The 20,621-nt window shown below is 42.8% G+C and overlaps 1 protein-coding gene across 2 annotated transcripts in view; it reads right to left on the reverse strand.

Moving 5' to 3' along the window:
• Positions 1-20,621, reverse strand: part of CHAF1A (chromatin assembly factor 1 subunit A) — a 188,731-nt gene that overhangs the window by 33,343 nt on the left and 134,767 nt on the right. Inside the window, exons 9-11 of one of the 2 annotated variants that reach the window (XM_077273072.1) lie at positions 15,741-15,818; positions 14,493-14,597; positions 13,566-13,815 (exon numbers count right to left, since the gene is read on the reverse strand). In XM_077273072.1, coding sequence (XP_077129187.1) covers positions 13,566-13,815; positions 14,493-14,597; positions 15,741-15,818 — 433 coding nt within the window. Of the gene's footprint in view, positions 1-13,565; positions 13,816-14,492; positions 14,598-15,740; positions 15,822-20,621 lie in introns of both variants that reach the window. The other variant, XM_077273064.1, reaches the window with a different exon arrangement.

Here is a 20,621-nt window from a genome sequence, read left to right on the forward strand (position 1 = left end):
TTCTCCAAAATGTCGTCTAAGGAAGGCCCGAAGACATAGCTACTACCTTTGAACTGTATGGCGCACAATTTGGTCTTGGAGGTGATGTCACCAGACCACATTTTTAGCCAAAGCGCCCGTCTGGCTGAATTAGTCTGCACTAATGATCTAGCAGCAACTCTGATAGTTTCCATAGAGGCATCTGCTAGGAAACCCGTAGCTCTAAGAAGACTGGGTAGAGAGTCTAACAATTCAGCTATGGAAGTGCCCTGGGATATGTGGGATTCCAGCTCTCCCAACCAGCGGAAGAGTGCTCTAGCCACACATGTTGACGCAATATTGGCTTTGAGGGCTACCGTGGAAGTTTCCCACGATTTTTTCAATAGACTTTCTATTTTTCTGTCCATCGGATCTTTTAATTGTGACGAGTCTTCGAACGGAAGAACCGTTCATTTAGCTACTCTTGCCACTTGTGAATCAACTTTGGGGACATCCCATTTGGCCGGATCGCCTTCCAAGGGGAATCTATGTTTCATCTCAGATGGAGTACTGAGACGTTTTTCAGGTAGTTCCCACTCCTGATCAATCATATCAGATATATTGGAATGAATTGGGAAACCCACCCGTTTACCCTTAGTTATACCACCAAACATCTGGTCCTGTATGGACTGTGGCTCTGACTCTTCCTCCAGCCTCATAGTACTGCATACGGCAGATACCAAATCCTCAATCCACTCTGAAGAAAAAAAAGATATTTCCTAGCTTCAGAGGTTATAGGGGACGTAGGTTCCTCTCGTCGACCTGAGGATGAGGCATAGGAGAGGTCTGATTCAGATTCAGAATCGTCATCCTGGATCTTTCTTTTTTTAGCTGGAGAGAGTGGCGGTGGGGGTGGAGGGGTAAAGGCCGCTAGGGAAGATTGCACCTCCTGCTTGACTAGGGAGCGGATTTCTTCCAATAAAGAAGGTTGCTCTGCTCTGACAACCTTGTCAGTACAGGTTCTGCAGAGTTTTTTCTCCCATAAGGGGGGCAGTTTAATGTTACAGATGGCACACTTCTTTTTAGTAGTAGTTTTAGAGGCGGACTTTTCTCCCTGTAAGAAGAGGGGAGAGAGAGCGATAACTAACAATATCCCTCCAAACACTAACTAAGGACCCCTGTCCCTGTAACACTTACTGTGGCAGGGGCAGCGCTGGGCTCTGCAGGCGTAGGGCAGGTAGTGCTCTCCATGACAGGAACAGTCTTACCTGCGACGTTTTCCGGCAGGTTTTATGCTGTGCAGCATGTCCCTGCCCCCAGCGGTTAACGAAATCCTACCCTCCATGGTCCCCGGGTGGAGGAACGGCGTCCTGCACGAGGCGCCGCTGGCGGAAGTGCCTCCAGAGAGCGCAGAAAGAACCGGAAGTGACGCGCGCGATCACTTCCGGGTCGCCAGCAGCGTGGAGAGGAGAGGAGACCGGGAGGGACTCTGGTCAGGACCGCTGGCCTGCTTTGCCCTCACGGGGGCGCGGGAAGGCCAGGGAATGGTAACGAGGACACCGCAGTGCGGCGCGACGGGAGCAGCATCAGGGGGAGGTAAGATACGACCCCATGCTGCCCGGATTTTTAGTAAGCAGAGCCTCAGTAGGTGCAGAAGTTACCGGCCACCACAGCACAGGAAAGTAACCTCTCTCTGTCCCATGGGGAACAGGAAAGACACTGGTGAGGGGGAGGTGGGAGGGCCTTTTAACCTCTCAGTATTTCCTGTTCCCCATTAGGGCAAAGAGGCAACCTCCGTATGCCGTCATGGAAGGTGACTAGAGAAATTGGCTCCAATCTTTAGCGGACACCATGTCGCGTTTGGAGAGCCCCTGTGTGCCTAAACATTGGAGCTCCCCCACAAGTGACCCCAATTAGGAAACTAGATGCATAGTGAGCACTTCAAACCCCCAAGTGCTTCACAAATTGATCCGTAAAAATAAAAAAAGTACTGTTTTTTCGCAAAAAATTTATTTTAGCCTCGATTTGTTCATTTCCACATGAGCAACAGGATAAAATGGATCCTAAAATTTATTGGGCAATTTATCCTGAGTACACTGATACCTCACATGTGGGGGTAAACCACTGTTTGGGCACACGGCAGGGCTCGGAAGGGAAGGAGCGCCATTTGACTTTTGAATGAAAAATTAGCTCCAATCGTTAGCGGACACCATGTCGCGTTTCGAGAGCCCGTGTGCCTAAAGATTGGAGCTCCCCCACATGTGACCCCATTTTGGAAACTAGACCTCCCGTGGAACTAATCTAGATGTGCGGTGACCACTTTAAACCCACAAGTGCTTCACAGAAGTTTATAACGCAGAGCCGTGAAAATAAAAAATCATTTTTCTTTCCTCAAAAATGATTTTTTAGTCCGCTATTTTTTATTTTCACAAGGGTAACTGGAGAAATTGGACCCCAAAAGTTGTTGTCCAGTTTGTCCTGAGTACGCTGATACCCCATATATGGGGGGGAACCACTGTTTGGGTACACGTCGGGGCTCGGAATGGAAGTAGTGACATTTTGGAATGCAGACTTTGATGGAATGGTCTGCGGGCATCATGTTACGTTTGCAGAGCCCCTGATGTGCCTAAACAGTAGAAACCCCCCACAAGTTACCCCATTTTGGAAACTAGACCCCCCAAGGAACTTATCTAGATATGTGGTGAGCACTTTGAACCTCCAAGTGCTTCACAGAAGTTTATAACGCAGAGCCGTGAAAATAAAAAAAAACATTTTTCTTTCCTCAAAAAATATTTTTTAGTCTGCTATTTTTTAATTTCACAAGGGTAACTGGAGAAATTGGACCCCAAAAGTTGTTGTCCAGTTTGTCCTGAGTACGCTGGTACCCCATATGTGGGGGGGAACCACTGTTTGGGCTCACGTCAGGGCTCGGAAGGGAGGGAGAACCATTTGACTTTTTGAATGCAAGATTGGCTGGAATCAATGGTGGCGCCATGTTGCGTTTGGAGACCCTTGATGTGCCTAAACAGTGGAAACCCCTCAATTCTAACTCCAACACTAACTCAAACACACCCCTAACCCTAATCCCAACTCTAGCCATAACCCTAATCACAACCCTAACCCCAACACACCCCTAACCACAACCCTAACCCCAACACATCCCTAACCCCAACCCTAACCCCAACACACCCCTAACCACAAGCCTAATCTTAACCCTATTTCCAACCCTAGCCCTAAATCCAACCCTAACTCTAATTCCAACCCTAACCCTATGTGCCCACGTTGCGGATTCGTGTGAGATTTTTCCGCAGCATTTTTGAAAAAAATGCACTGCGTTTTACCTGCGGATTTACCGCGGATTTCCAGTGTTTTTTGTGCGGATTTCACCTGCGGATTCCTATTGAGGAACAGGTGTAAAAGGCTGCGGAATCCGCACAAAGAATTGACATGCTGCGGAAAATACAACGCAGTGTTTCCGCGCAGTATTTTCTGCACCATGGGCACAGCGAATTTTGTTTTCCATAGGTTTACATGGTACTGTAAACCTTATGGAAAACTGCTACGAATCCACAGCGGCCAATCCGCTGCGGATCCGCAGCCAAATCCGCACTGTGTGCACATAGCCTAATTCTAAGGGTATGTGCACATGCTGCAGAAAACGCTGCGGATCCGCAGCAGTTTCCCATAAGTTTACAGTTCAATGTAAACCTATGGGAAACAAAAAACGCTGTGCACATGCTGCGGAAAAAACTGCGCGGAAACGCAGCGGTTTACATTCCGCAGCATGTCACTTTCTGCGGATTCCGCAGCGGTTTTACAGCTGCTCCTATAGAAAACCGCAGTTGTAAAACCGCAGTGAAATCCCCAGAAAAACCGCAGAGGTTTTGCATTGCGGATTTATCAAATCCGCAGAGGACCAGAATACGTGTGCACATAGCCTTACCCTAACCCTAATTCTAACCCTAGTGGAAAAATAAAAGTAAATATATTTTCTTCATTTTATTATTGTCCCTACCCATGGGGGTGATAAAGGGGGGAGGGTTCATTTACTATTTTTTTGTATTTTGACCACTGTGATAAAACCCTATCACAGTGATCAAAACGTACATGGAAGATGGCGGCGCCCATGGAACAGATGGACGGACGGACACCGGGAGGCTCGGTAAGTATGAGGGGGGAGAATCAGAGCATGGGGGGATCAGGGCACGGGGGGGGGGGGGGGGGGGGGTAATCGGAGCACGGGGTGGGATCGGAGCACGGGGGAGTGGACAGGAGGACGGGGGAGCGGAGCACAGGACGGAGGACTGGGGAGATCGGTGGCGGTGGGCAGATCAGGGTTTCCAGCCATGGCCGATGATATTGCAGCATCGGCCATGGCTGGATTGTAATATTTCACCACTTGTCATAGGTGAAATATTACAAATTGCTGATTGGCTGTTGAAACTGCAACAGCCAATCAGCGATCGTAGCCTAAAGTACCACTCCCCCTGTCCCTGCAGATCGGGTGAAATTGGAGTTAACCCTTTCACCTGATCTGCAGGGATGTGATTCCTCCATGACGCCACATAGGCTTCACAGGTCGGATTGGCACCGACTTTCATGACGCCTACGTGGCGTCACAGGTCGGGAAGGGGTTAAACTGTTGTTTTCAGCTACTTTAAGTGTATTATTTGAATACCTGTTGCATTATTAAACTGTAGTGTGAACATGGTTGGTCATTATCAAATTAAAAAAAACACTTTATTTTGTTTTGAATAAGCATACACGGCCTTATTGCATTCTGCACACAAATTACAAACTTGTGCTTTGATTACTACTATGAAATTCAACTGTATGCAAACATTTTGAAGGAAAAAAAAAAACTTCATTTTTTTCTGAAAAGGTTCACACTATTCTATTTATGCATTCAGTACAACAATAATGCACATGTATTTTACACACATTTTGCACAACTAAAAAGTCATTTGATTTATGGTCACTTGATGGAGGACAAAAGCAGCATCTTTTCCTTTTTAGGCTGGCAGCAGTGCTGGTGGAGGACATTGGTTCGGTAGCAGTGCTGGTGGAGGCTGTGGTTTCACTTGCTTGAGCACGCTGCAGGATACTTTGAGCAATGGCTGCTGCTCCTACACTTCTCAGATTCAATTTTCTCACTTTAATATAAGTCCTGATAAGGGATTTTCCTAATTCTTCCAGAAACAGTCTTTTATGTAGATTATTTCTGTTCCAATTGGTGTCTATTTCACACCATAAGACAACTGAATTGTATGCGGACACATCAAGATTATTATAAAAAAAAAAACAATCATTGGTCACCGATTGGTTTTTCGTTCCCATGTATAAGTAGTTATCAGTTAATCAAGTGTATCAACGGCCCCTTTTGTGGCATTGTAATGTAATATGTCCGGCTTTGTCTTCTCGATTGCTTATTGCATTGTCATGGTGCATAGTGCTCATCAGAATGACCTGTTTATTTTTTATTTTTTGAATGTAAGAAACCACTGTTGTATCTCCAGTAAAATAAAACAGAGAACTCCTTGCCGGTCAGCTTTACACAGTAATAGAACCAAGTAACACAAGGAAAATAAAAACTCTTCTTTTACAATATGAAATCTTGAAAACTGAATTGATTTATTTTTAGATGAACAGCAAGGTAAATAAGATACAGCAAAAAAAAAAAATTGCACAAAACTGTACTGAAAGTGAATGTGTATGGCTTGTACTGAAAGCATGTGTAAATATGCACGCACCTACAACAACAGGATAACTTGATGAACAATAGTAGATGCAATAAATAGTCCCAAAAGAAATAACTCTGTTATTTTACTGAAAATATGGCAGGAGATCAGAATAAAAGGCTATCAGTCATGACCGAACAGTACAAGAGTAATAGTAATAGTGGAGCAAAAAGTTCCGTATTTTTTCGCTTTATAAGATGCTTAGTATTATAAGACGCTCCCCAAATTTTGAGGAAAAAAATAGGAAAAAAAATGTTTCTTTTTTTTTTTTTTTTTTTATAAAATGGTGGTGCTTCTTATAATCCATGCGTCTTATTGCTTACCGGGGGTGGTAGCTGCGGTGTTGCGGGGTCCCAGGGCCGCGGCGCATGCGCAGATGGAGATCTTGGCACAGATCTCAGGAGATGACATTTCAGAGCTGAAATCTCATCTCCCGAGATCTCGGTGCAGAGATCTACATCTGCTCATGCGCCGCCCGGCGAACATTTTAACGGAGTCCACGGCACAGGAAACCATGGGACTGCCGGGGTGGGCCCCGACACCACCGGAGACCGCCACAGCAGCATTGGGCCCCGGCAGCACCGGAGACACCAGCAGAGCACCGGACACCCCTGCAGCGCAGCTGGGCACCGGAGACACCCACAGAGCACAAGTTAGCAGCGCCAGACACATGCAGCACCGCAGCCACCCCTTCATCCCAGCCTGCAGCAATGGTATCGGTAAGGTACATTTGCATTATAAGACGCACCCCCATTTTCCCTCAAAATTTTTTGGGAAAAAAAGTGCATCTTATAATCCCAAAAATACGGTAAATTAAAAAAAAAAAAACTCCTAGTAAGAACTCCTCAAATGAAGTAAATAGAATAAAAGGTTTCAGATTTCCATATTAAAAAAAATCTGCAAGATATCAAATTTCAATTTCAGTAATTTTTGACCAAACAAAACAGCAGGGTTAATAGAACATTGAGAGAAGTGCATGACCTTAATTGCAGACTTATTTTCAGCCAGTTCTCTACTGTATAAATAGTCATCTGAGTGTAGTAATCGGAAAGTCTTTGGAACTTGATATCATACTTTATCCAGATAGACCAGTTATAAACATTTTTTTTTCTTTTTAAACCAATTATAAACGTTACCAGCTACATTGTGATAGGACCTGGTCTATCTAACTGTTAGCAATCAGAATTCACAAACCAATACCAAGATTTAATGCAAGCGTCTGTAAGATCATCCTCTTTGATCACCTCTGATGAGAGGATCAATCACCCAGTGACAAGACTTTTTTTTTCCCCTGACATCCAATAACCATAAATATTTATACTATTCGTATTGTAGGATACCTTGTATTTTTAGTTGTGCCATTTAATTTACTCAATGTTTTAGAAATAGGGAAAATCTTTGTAAAGTGGAAGTGGGAGGGGATGCTGGGTGTAATACAACTATGTTTTTATGACACACTGCGATTAAATTACCTGCTAATTTTGTTCCCATGTGCCAGTACACTAGTGGCAATACAGCATTTACATACTTTTTATATTTTAGAAAAAAATAAAAATAAACTTTAATACACATTGGGTTTTGATACTACATTTTAGAGCCATAACTCTTTCTCCATTCAATGGAATTTATTATTTGCTGGATGAATTATAGTTTTTATTGGTATAATTTTGGGGTACATACATTGTTTTAATAGTAAAACTTCAATTTTGACATTTTACATGCATTTTAAATACACGTTAGGTACTCACATAACAGTGTGTGTATTAATAAGAACACTACTACCAGGATGGAAACCTAACCGTGATCAAAGTCACTCCACTGGCCACATAATAGTGACAGACTCCATTCAAATCACCAAAAAATAGGATTCTAATAGAAACACCGACAGCACTCAGCAGAGAGAACGATAGGTGTATAGGCTTACTCTCAAGTGGATAGACAATCTATTTAGCCAGGAAAAGACCTGTGGTGGTTCTGGTGTCAAATATTCCCCAAAATTTCATGTGCTGGGACAGAGTTTGAAAGTTCTCCTATTCTGTGTGTCTGCCCCACTGAAAGCCTGACTGCCGGGAGGAAATTAACGAGATTACTCCCAGAAGTCTCTGGCTTTCAGTCAGAGGCACAGTTGGAGCTGTTTCAGTCACCGCTCGGTACAGTGTGCGGCGGCTGTAACCATGCCCCCAGAACCAGCTTAGAAGCGCATCAATGCTGAACTGGCCGACAGTCAGTGCCGGGGTGTAGTTACAGCAATCATTGTGTACCGAGCGGTGAAGGAAACTGCACCAGCCGTGCCTCTGACAAAGCCTGAGGCTGCCGAGAGGAATAAAGCCAAATTCCTACAGTCAGCTGGGCTATCAGTAAACCCCATATCTGCAGGGTAATGGCTTCTGTTTTAACATGACCGGTTCCCTTTAACCCGAGGTATTTTTGTTTCTTGCTCCCCTTCATCCCAGAACCATAATTTTTTGTTCAGTCAAAAAAGCCATGTGAGGACGTGTTTTTGGGGGGACAAATAGTACTTTTGAACGACACCATTGATTTTAACATATCATGTACTGAAAAACGGGAAAAAATTTCCAAGTGTGGTGAAATTGCACAAAAGTGTGCAATTTGAGTTTTTTTTTTTTTTTTTTAAAAAAACCATGTTCACTAAATGCTAAAACTTACCTGCCATTATGATGCCCCAGGTCATTACGAGTTCATAGACACCAAAAATGTCTATGTTCTTTTTTATTTAAGTTGTGAAAAAAAATCCAAACTTTGTTAAATATAAATAAATAAAAAATGGGGCTATTATCCGATACCCGAAGAGTCTCCATTTTTCATGATCTGGAGTTGGAAGAGGGCTTATTTTTGGCGTGCCAAGCTGATGTTTTTAATGATACCATTTTGGTGCAGATACGTTCTTTTGATCTCCTGTTATTGTATTTTAATGCAATGTTGTGGAGACCAAAAAACGTAATTCTGGCGTTAACTTTTTTTTCTTGTTACCCCATTTAGCGATCGGGTTAGTACTTTACATTGATAGATCGGGCAATTCTGAATGCAGCGATACCAAATTGTATATTTGGTTTTTTTATTGTTTTATTTTGAATGGGGAGAATGAGGGGTTGAGTTGAACTTTATATTTTTTTTTTTTAATTCATTTTTTTTTTTAAATTTTTTGTATGCTTCAATAGTCTCCTTGGGAGACTAGAAGCTGCAGTACTTTGATCGCATGTGCTACACAAAGGCGATGATCAGATCACTTGTGTGTAGCACAAATGCTCACTTGCTATGGGCGCTGACCACCGGGCGGCGCTCAAGAGCAATAAGGCAATGACAACCATAGAGGTCTGCTGGAGACCTCTGGTTGTCATGCCAACCCATCGGTGACCCGCGATCACGTGACGGGGTCTCCGATGGGTGGAATTTCCGATACACGAGTTAAAAGCCGCTGTCAGACATTGACAGCGGCATTTACCAGCCACATAGCTGTACATAGCACAGCCACATAGTATATTGCACAGCCCACGTAGTATATTGCACAGCCCACGTAGGATATTGCACAGCCCACGTAGGATATTGCACAGCCCACGTAGGATATTGCACAGCCCACGTAGGATATTGCACAGCCCACGTAGTATATAGTAATGTGGGCATCATATCCCTGTAAAAAAAAAAAAAAAAAAAAGAATTAAAATAAAAAATTGTGATATACACCTTCCGTTGGTCCCCAGATCCAGGCAAAGCGTTTACCGATGCTCCTTGCGCGCTCCGGTCCCAAGAGTGCATTGCGGTCTCGCGAGATGATGACGTAGCGGTCTCGCGAGACCGCTACGTCATTATCTCGCGAGATCGCAATGCATGGAGCTGTCACCGGAGCGTCGCGAGGAGCGGGAAAGGCCTGTTCTGGATCCGACGGACGGTAAGTATATAACTATTTTTTACTTTATTTATTTTTTTTTATTATTTTTAACATTAGATCTTTTTACTATTGATGCTACATAGGCAGCATCAATAGTAAAAAGTTGGTCACACAGGGTTAATAGCAGCATTAACGGAGTGCGTTACACCACGGCATAACGCGGTCTGTTAACGCTGCCATTAACCCTGTGTGGGCACTGACTGGAGGGGATTATTGAGCGGGCACTGACTGCGGGGAGTAAGGAGCGGCCATTTTGCCTCCGGACTGTGTCCGTCGCTGATTGGTCGTGGCTGTTTTGCCACGACCAATCAGCGACTTGGGATTTCCGTGACAGACAGACAGACAGAAATTACCCTTAGACAATTATATAGTCTACTATATAAATGTCTAAGGGTCACTTCCGTCTTTCTGTCTGTCTGTAACGGAAATTCTAAATCGTTGAAAACAAACGTTGGCAAAACAGCCACGACCAGTGACGGGCACAGTGCAGCGGCAAAATAGCTGCTCCTTACTCCTCGCAGTCAGTGCCCGCTCCATACTCCCCTCCAGTCAGCGCTGACACAGGGTTAATGGCAGCGTTAACGGACCGAGTTATGCCGCGGTGTAACGCACTCCGTTAACACTGCTATTAACCCTGTGTCACCAACTTTTTTACTATTGACGCTGCCTATGCAGCATCAATAGTAAAAAGATCTAATGTTAAAAATAAAAAAAATAAAAATTATATACTCACCTTCCGGATCCAGCCCAAGCCTTTCCCGCTCCTCGCGAAGCTCCATGCATTGCGGTCTCGCGAGATGACGACGTAGCGGTCTCGTGAGACCGCAATGCACTCTTGGGAGCGACGGGCACAGTCCCGCCGCTCCCTACTCCCCTGCAGTCAGTGCCCCCTTTATACTACCCCCCCAGTCAGCGCCTGCCGCCCACATATTGTTACAGTCCGTTAAATCGACTGCATTACACCACGGCATATTAAAAATAATAAAAAAATAAAAAATCGTGATATACTCACCTTCCGTCACCTCCGCAGCAGCTTTTTCTGCAGCCTGCGATGCTCCGGTCCCACCACTTCGGCGCGACTAATCTGACATTGGCACGGGATCTAATGTTAAAAATAATTTAAAAAAAAAAATAAAATTATATACTCACCTTCCGGATCCAGCCCAGGCCTTTTACGCTTTCGCGATGGTCCGGTACATGCATCGCGAGACCGCTACATCATCTCGCGAGACCGCTCGTGTTATATACTACGTGGCCGGGCCAATATACTACGTGGCCGGGCCAATATACTACGTGGCCGGGCCAATATACTACGTGGCCGGGCCAATATACTACGTGGCCGGGCCAATATACTACGTGGCCGGGGCAATATACTACGTGGCCGGGGCAATATACTACGTGGCCGGGGCAATATACTACGTGGCCGGGGCAATATACTACGTGGCCGGGGCAATATACTACGTGGCCGGGGCAATATACTACGTGGCCGGGGCAATATACTACGTGGCCGGGGCAATATACTACGTGGCCGGGCAATATACTACGTGGCCGGGCAATATACTACGTGGCCGGGCAATATACTACGTGGCCGGGCCAATATACTACGTGGCCGGGCCAATATACTACGTGGCCGGGCCAATATACTACGTGGCCGGGCCAATATACTACGTGGCCGGGGCAATATACTACGTGGCCGGGGCAATATACTACGTGGCCGGGGCAATATACTACGTGGCCGGGCAATATACTACGTGGCCGGGCAATATACTACGTGGCCGGGCAATATACTACGTGGCCGGGCAATATACTACGTGGCCGGGCAATATACTACGTGGCTGGGCAATATACTACGTGGGCATGCATATTCTAGAATAGCTGATGCGTTAGAATCGGGCCACCATCTAGTCTACTATATATTTGTCTAAGGGTCACTTCTGTCTTTCTGTCTGTCACGGAAATCCCAAGTTATTGATTGGTCGCGGCAAAACAGCCACGACCAATCAGCGACGGGCACAGTCCGGTGGCAAAATGGCTGCTCCTTACACAAAGCAGTCAGTGCCCACTCCATACTCCCCTCCACTCAGCGTTCACACAGGGTTAATGGCAGCGTTAACGGACCGCGTTATGCCGCGGTTTAACCCACTCAGTTAACGCTATTAACGCTATTAACCCTGTGTGACCAACTTGTTACTATTGATGCTGCCTATGCAGCATCAATAGTAAAAAGATCTAATGTTAAAAATAATAAAAAAACAAAAAACCTGCTATTCTCACCTTCCGTCTTCCGCCGATGCGCGCGCGGCTGCCGCCAGCTTCCGTTCCCAGAGATGCATTGCGAAATTACCCAGAAGACTTATCGGCTTCGCTGGACGCCGGCAGGTGAGTATATAACTATTTTTTATTTGAATAATTATTATTTTTTTATTTATTTATTTTTTTTTAACAGGGATATGGTGCCCACACTGCTGTATACTGCGTGGCCTGTGCTGTATACTGCGTGGCCTGTGCTGTATACTGCGTGGCCTGTGCTGTATACTGCGTGGCCTGTGCTATATATTATGTGAGCTGTGTTATATACTACGTGGCTGTGTTATATACTGCGTGTCTGCTATATACTACATGGCCTGTGCTATATACTATGTGGCTGCTATATACATACATACATATTCTAGAATACCCGATGCGTTAGAATCGGGCCACCATCTAGTCTATATAGAATCTATTAAGTATTCACAATTGCCATCTATCAGTACAGTAAAAAATCTGTCTTTGCTAAATGCGTTTTTTATCTGTGAATTGAAAATTTTGGTTATGAATGTTCAGTCCTTGCGAAGAACGAAGCAATTTGTCTAATAAGAATAAGACATATTAAACAATTGCCTATTTTCATGTGTACTATTGATTTATAAAAATAAAAATGACTTTTACTCTAAGTACCAAACACAGGGATGATAAGATGGGCAAGGCTTGAAAATACTGTCTTCTGGTGTCTGGGAAGCACCTTCTTCTCTGTTCTTGAAACAAAACAGAAAAAAGGCAGCAGTATTCACCAACAGTAGATGACAATACTAATACACTACATGATGTAGCAGCCCCCATGATAAAGGTGGAGACAGCAGAGGTGCAAAATACTAATGAAATAACCCCTCTGACACCTATCATTCATGGAGGTGGTGGTTGCCTAGTATAAATGCAGTTCAGTGTCTGGCTTACCATCTATCAATGACGCCCAAACTATTAGATCAGGCGCAGCACTATGCAAGTGCATCCCAACAAGAACAGGCAGCCCAAATTTCCTCAGCCAACACTAAAGCTTTACTGCACTCTGATCAAAAATAAAAAATGGGCAACAAAAAATAGATGAAAAAGATGCAAAATATGCATGACTGACCGATATTTGGCTTTTCCAAAAGACAGAAGGATGTGAATTGAAAAGGTGCCAGTAGTCTTGAGGGTTTACATTCTGTTCCTTAAAGGGGTTGTCCAATCTTAAAATACAAGTCTGCAGTCACTGACCTCAGACTCGTGAATCCTCACATTGCAAGCACTGTGTGCTTTGACGATTATTCGGTACCAGTAATGGGCAGCCATATGACCACAAGTATGCGATATGCAAACTCCCGACTAGACAGGCGTTGCCTTGCTCAAGGAGAGTAACGAGCGAAGCCAACGCTAGCGTCGGGAACGTCGGCCCGACGCACAGCGACGGGCCGAGCCCGACGCTAGTGTGAAAGTAGCCTTAGATATCATAGTTATTCCTAGAAGTATCCAATCACCATCAACCTGACAAGTCCATGTTTTGGTGCTTTGTGGTGTGTATGAACTTTGCAAATATTGCTCAAGTGGTGTGTGCCCTTTTACACCAAAATGCATAAATTCGATTTTTTTTGATTGTATGAACCCTGTCAGAACAATGATACCTTTCATTTATCAAAAAGGAGTTAAACGAAACAATTCCTTACTTTCTTTATCTTGTAGGCTCTTATTGGAATGAGCTTCTTGCACCATGTTGTCCTCACCACCAGCAGGTTCTATTAAACATGCAGCATATTTCTGAAGAAACTTAACCTCTACAGAGCCGTTGTCAAGCCAAACACATCCAATCAGTAATGGTTTCAGAACATTAATTTTCTTCCCTTTAGACTGTAGCTCATCCCATTCCTTTGCTTTCAGTCTTTGTCGTACCTTCTGATTTTCTGGATTTTTGCACTCCTGTAAAAATCAGAAAGCAGCATAAAACAAAGAATAAATAGCATTCACATTCACAGACACTATGTGACTCCAGACTTGTGAATCCTCACAGCACGTGTACTACACGCTGTGAGGATTCTCCGATGCCGGGCAGACAAGACCACAAGTTTGCAATATGCAATCATTACATCACAAGTTAAAATATGTTAAGCTAAAAAGACAATTAAAGTAGTGAAATGTGCTTGCTTTGATGTTGGGGTAACATATGTTGACTAGCTTCTAGTAGATTTTACTGTAAAGCTTATTGTAACCTGTATTCTTACCTGTGTATACATCTAATGAAAACCGTACTTTCAAAGACAATAAAATACTGAGCTGAATTGAGTTCACCTGATTGGTTCAGCCCTTCACATCTGTCCCAGTTCCTCATGTGGCCCCTTGGGAAATTAATTGCCCACCCCTGCTGAAGAGGATACCTAGACTGCAACCTGGTTTAACATAAAAAACTAAAAAGGGGAAAAAAATAAAAAGCAAAAAGGGGAGACTGCCCCCAATATGGAGAAAAATAAAACTAATTAACTTAGTGCACCCCCCCTTTGAAAAAAGAGAGAGTACAGCCCACATAAAGCTTTCACTTTCAGCTTGGTGTCTCCCGATGACCTGAATGAGAAATTCATAGTGTATGAAAAAACCCTTACTTCATCAGAAACACCTCCTTCATCCTCTGATAAGTAACCATGTGGTACAAAGAATCCATCATCATCTTCATCATCATCTTCCTTCGCATCATCATCATCTTCATCCTACAATAATAACAAATCTAAATCTAAGCAGATTCTTCACAAGACGTTTTAAAACCTGCAGTAAAAGATTAAGTCAATATAGAGAATTTAAAGAGGACTCGTCACCAAAAATACAAATACTAAATAAGTCAAAAATCAGTGAGGAAAGTGCTTTGTTACTATGAGAAAAAATGCTTTTATATGCCAATACAACCGAGTTAAAAGTCACGGCCATTTCCTCACACACCCAGCAGCTCTACGTCACTCCACAGCACAGAAGTGACGCCGCTGCTCAGCGCAGGTATCATTAAGTGTTGTGGAGTGAGTGTGTGCTGCGCCTAAGTCCATACTACTTTATTAGAAGACTTTTCCCTGTAAGTGCAGCTTCGCTACCTCTCATTATCATACTTGTCTAATAAAAGCAATGCACTTCCAGTCTCTGCACATGCATATTACAGGCATGCGTGGTGCAGAGGGTTCAGTGAGAAGTCCTGCCATCCTGAAGATGGTAGCACACTTCCATTGAAAATTATGTTAAAACAAAACAAAAAGTTTTAAAGTAAATACTGGCTTTCAATGCAGTCAATATTTACCTAAAATAAGTAGTAACATTATTTAATAAAGCCACATTTTTGGTGATCGGTTTTCCACATCAACTAATGTGGAAATGCAGCAACAGATCAGACACAATCTGGAAAACAAAAAGCAGTGGCTACAACAAGAATGGTAAAGGTGTTCTCTGAGGGGGGAAAAAAAATTGGGCTAAAAAGGAGAAAATACTATAGAATTGAGATCTATCAATATACTCCAGATCTGTCATAGACCACAGTCTGTTAGATGTAAAACAAGGACTTTTTTTCTTCTTCTTAGGTGGTGTAAATGGCAAATTAATTAAAACTTAAAATCAGACTTTTGTTCCTCTTTCTTACTTAAAAAATAGAATAAAAAGATAGCTCTGCGTATCCAAAGTTGCATCTAATGAAAACGACAACTTTCACACAGAAAAACAAGCCCTCACACATCCCATATAACATGTGTGGCTGCAGACATTCATTAAACATTTATGGCTCTCAGAACATGTTGACAAAATAATGGATTTTTAATTAATTTAAATTAATGAAAAATGTAATTTCCAAAGAGGGAAAACATTTTGCTTCAACTCACCCCCTCACTATGAGACAGCGATTCTCCAGGTTCCTCCTCTTCCCACTCCTCATCACTGTCTACTTCATAGTCCAATAGCTTCTGGAAACATTTCATTAATTTTAATTTAGTTGTATTTAACAAAAAAAACAACCAAAAAAACACATTAAAAAGAATGGCCAAAGCCACAGAACCAAAAAGGTAAATAGTGTAAATGGTATAAATCAAAGCTAAAATATTACACCTATAAAGGCTATAACACAAATTTATTGCAAAAGTTACGTCAATAATTACAATATACATTAAATACATAAAAATATTACAGACCATTCAAATGCAAGTTCAATTCATGTGCATAGTCTGTAATCACAGAAATTCATACACAATCACATTCATATATCCCTAATTGCAAAGGTAAGTAAATGAATGAATTGATGTAAAGTAAATATTCAGTGCAGAGACACTCAGCTCACTGTATTGAAATATAAATAATATGACAGTGTGAAAGTATCTAAAAGTGAAGTGCAATGTTTTAAAGTAACAGCTTCAGTTTTTCTTTTCTTTTTTTTTCTTTAACAAATTTGCAAAAATTTCTACATTTCTGGGTTTTTTTCAGTCAAGATGGGATGGGGTGCAGAGTGTAAATTAATGAGAAAAAAAAAACTTCTTGAATTTACCAAATGGCTGCAATGAAACAAAGTGAAAAACTTAAAGGGGTCTGAATACTTTCTGTACCCACACACATACAATGATATATATCTATATATCAATGTGTGTGTGTGTGTGTGTGTATATTATATTATAATATATATATATATATATATATATATATATACACATACATACACACATATACACACACACACATACATATACACACACACACCGTATATACTAGAGTATAAGCTGACCCGAGTATAAGCCGACCCCCTAATTTTGCAATAAAAAAAACTGGGAAAACTTATTGACTCGAGTATAAGCCTAGGGTGAAAAATGCAGCAGCTACTGGTAAATGTCAAAAATAAAAAATAGATACCAATGAAAGTAAAATTAATTGAGACATCAGTAGGTTAAGTGTTTATGAATATCCATATTGAATCAGGAGCCCCATATAATGCTCCATACAGTTCATGATGGGCCCTACAAGATGCTCCATACAAAATACGCCCCATATAATGCTCCATAAAATTTATGATGGGCCCCATAAGATGCTCTGTTGTGAATTTGGTTTTTGGGCTCCCCCGGTGGTCACTGGTGGTACTGGACTTGTGTGCTTCACTTTTTCTGTTCACCTGTTTCCATCAGGATATGGGTGTATCCTATTTAGCCTTGCTGCTCAGTTATTCTAGTGCCGGCCATCAATGTAACCAGAGCCTTTCTGTTGCATGTTCCTGCTTCTAGACTACTATCAGCTAAGTTGGACTCTTAGTCCTAAGTTTGTTTTGCATTTTTGTTCCAGTTCACAGTTATGTTATTTTTCTGTAGCTGGAAGCTCTTGTGGGCCGAAATTGCCACTCCGGTGTCATGAGTTGACACATGAGTCTTAAAGTAATTTCGGGATGGTATTTTAATAGGGTTTTCAGCTGACCGTGAAGTTCCCTATTGTATCTTCTTGCTATCTAGTAAGCGGACCTCGCTTTGCTGAACCTACCTTCATACTGCGTATGTCTTTTCCTCTGAACTCACCGTCAATATATGTGGGGGGCTTCTGTCTCCTTTTTGGGGGAATTTCCCTAGAGGTAAGCCAGGTCTGTCTTTTCCTCTATTAGGGTTAGTTAGTCCTCCGGCTGGCGCTAGGCGTCTAGGGATAAAACGTAGGTACGCCACCCGGCCACTGCTAGTTGTGTGGTAGGTTTAGCTCACGGTCAGCTCGAGATTCCATCACCCAAGAGCTAGTCTGTTGTTTAAGTTCTCTGACGTTCCCTTGCCATTGGGAACCATGACAATGCTCCATACAAAATATGCCCCATATAATGCTCCATAAAATTTATGATGTGCCCCCTAAGATGCTCCATATTAAAATATGTCCCATGGTCCCATAAGATGCTCCATATAAAAATGTGCCACATATAATGCTCCATACAGTTCATTATGGCCCCATAAGATGCTCCATATAACAATGTGCCACATGTAATGCTCCATACAGTTCATTGTGGGCCCCATAGATGCTCCATATAACAATGTGCCCCATATAATACTGCTGCTGCAATTAAAAAAAAAAAAAAAAAAAAAGACATACTCACTTCTCGTCGCTGCCTGCTGCTCCTCAGCATCCCGTCTCTCCGCAGTGACTGTTTAGGCAGAGGGCAGCGCGCACACTAATAAGTCATCACAACCTCAACAGTCAGTGCAGAGGACGCAGAAGATGAGGTGGCAGTGGAACGAGGAAAGGTGAATATGAAATACTCACCTGCTCCCGGCGCAGTCCCTGGAAGCTTCTCCCGGACAGATGGCCTCCGGCACCCGCAGCTTCTTCCTCTGTTCAGTGGTCACTCGTACTGCTAATTACAGTAATGAATATGCGGCTCCACCCCTATGGGAGTGGAGTCCATACTCATTACTTTAATGAACGGTACCACGTGACTGATGAACAGGGGAAGAAGCTGCCGGTGCCTGAAACCATGGGACATGCAGAGACCGCGTCAGGAGCAGGTGAGTATGTGACAGTCGTCGCTCCCCCTCACCTGCCGACCCGACCCCCCCCGCCGACCATGACTCGAGTATAAGCCGAGAGGGGCACTCTCAGCCCATTTTTTTGAGCTGAAAATCTCGGCTTATACTCGAGTATATACGGTGTGTGCGAATATATATATATATTTTTTTTTTTTTTTCCACTATATGCAGACATTTTCCTTTGAACTCAACCTTTGACACTCCATACAGTTTTAACTCAATTTCTAAAACAACATTTATCTTTGTCTCATTACTTCAACAGCCGTGAGTGCTCACGGCTGTTGGCGGGGATCTCACCGCAGCTCAGCCCGGCGGTGAACGGAGCCTCAGGGACTGGAGGTAACCTCTATGACATCACCGCCGGTCGCTGACACTCCATTCCCAGCAACTCAATCAGCAGTGATTCTCAGCCTGGACGGTCACATCTTGGCACCGTCCAGGTTGAAAACTAATTATCCCCCCAGATACGGATCACGGCGTGGGACAGAACGATCGACAGGTGAGGGATATTGCTTTTTTTAATTTTTGTTTTATTACAGGAAAACAAGGGCTTCAGTGGAATAGGCATTATACTCACCTAACTATTTTACTTATTTTATTTAACCCCTTTACCCCCAAGGGTGGTTTGCACGTTAATAACTGGGCCAATTTTTACAATTCTGACCACTGTCCCTTTATGAGGTTATAACTCTGGAACGCTTCAACGGATCCTGATGATTCTGACATTGTTTTCTCGTGACACATTGTACTTCATGATAGTGGTAAAATTTCTTTGATATTACCTGCGTTTATTTGCGAAAAAAACGGAAATTTGGAGAAAATTTTGAAAAGTTCGCAATTTTCCAACTTTGAATTTTTATGCCCTTAAATCACAGAGATATGTCACACAAAAATACTTAAGTAACATTTCCCACATGTCTAATTTAAATCAGCACAATTTTGGAACCAACATTTTTTTTTTTCTTAGGGAGTTATAAGGGTTAAAAGTTGACCAGCAATTTCTCATTTTTACAACACCATTTTTTTTTTTTTTTTTTAGGGACCACATCACATTTGAAGTCACTGAGGAGTCTATATGATAGAAAATACCCAACTGTGACACCATTCTAAAAACTACACCCCTCAAGGTGCTCAAAACCACATTCAAGAAGTTTATTAACCCTTCAGGTGCTTCACAGGAAATTTTGGAATGTTTAAATAAAAATTAACATTTAACTTTTTTTCACAAAAAGTTGTTGTCCAATTTGTCCTGAGTACGCCAATACCCCATATGTGGGGGTAATCCACTGTTTGGGCGCATGGCAGAGCTCGGAAGGGAAGGAGCGCCATTTGACTTTTCAATGCAAAATTGACTGGAATGGAGATGGGACGCCATGACGCATTTGGAGAGCCCCTGATGTGCCTAATCATTAAAACCCCCAACAAGTGACACCATTTTGGAAAGACGACCCCCTAAGGAACTTATCTAGATAGGTTGTGAAAATTTGGAACCCCCAAGTGTTTCACTACAGTTTATAACACAGAACCGTGAAAATAAAAAATCTTTTTTTCCCCCGCAAAAATTATTTTTTAACCCCCGGTTTTGTATTTTCCCAAGGGTAACAGGAGAAATTGGACCCCAAAAGTTATTGTCCAATTTGTCCCGAGTACGCTGATACCCCATATGTAGGGGTAAACCACTGTTTGGGCGCACGGCAGAGCTCGGAAGGAGTACAGTTTTACTTTTTCAACACAGAATTTTATGGATTGAGATCGGACGTCAAGTTGCGTTTGCCGAGCCCCTGGTGTGCCTAAACAGTGTAAACCTCCCAACCCTAACCACACCCCCTAACCCATACCCCTAACCCTAACCACACCCCTAACCCTAATTCCAACCCTTACCATACCACAATCCAAACCGTAATCCAAACCGTAACCCAAACCATAATCGAAACCGTAATCCAAACCGTAACTGTAATCCAAACCGTAATCCTAGCCCCAACCCTAACTTTTTATTTTTATGAAGTACAACTTTAGTTAATTACAAATTAAAAGTTTTGAATTTTTTTCTGTATCAGTTAATTTTTTACAGACTTCTAAGGTTTTGAAAACGCATGAATTTTGGCCTGGTATGGCTTTACAGTTATCATATCTTGGGCTAAAATTAAGATAAAGAGGTGGGAGACGAGAGGCATCATTTTTCTCAGAACAGTACCGGCTTTCATTGGATATGTCACAAGACTGTTTCAT

The sequence above is a fragment of the Ranitomeya variabilis genome, chromosome 1 (assembly GCF_051348905.1).
Source record: "Ranitomeya variabilis isolate aRanVar5 chromosome 1, aRanVar5.hap1, whole genome shotgun sequence".
In the NCBI taxonomy this organism is placed as follows: domain Eukaryota; kingdom Metazoa; phylum Chordata; class Amphibia; order Anura; family Dendrobatidae; genus Ranitomeya; species Ranitomeya variabilis.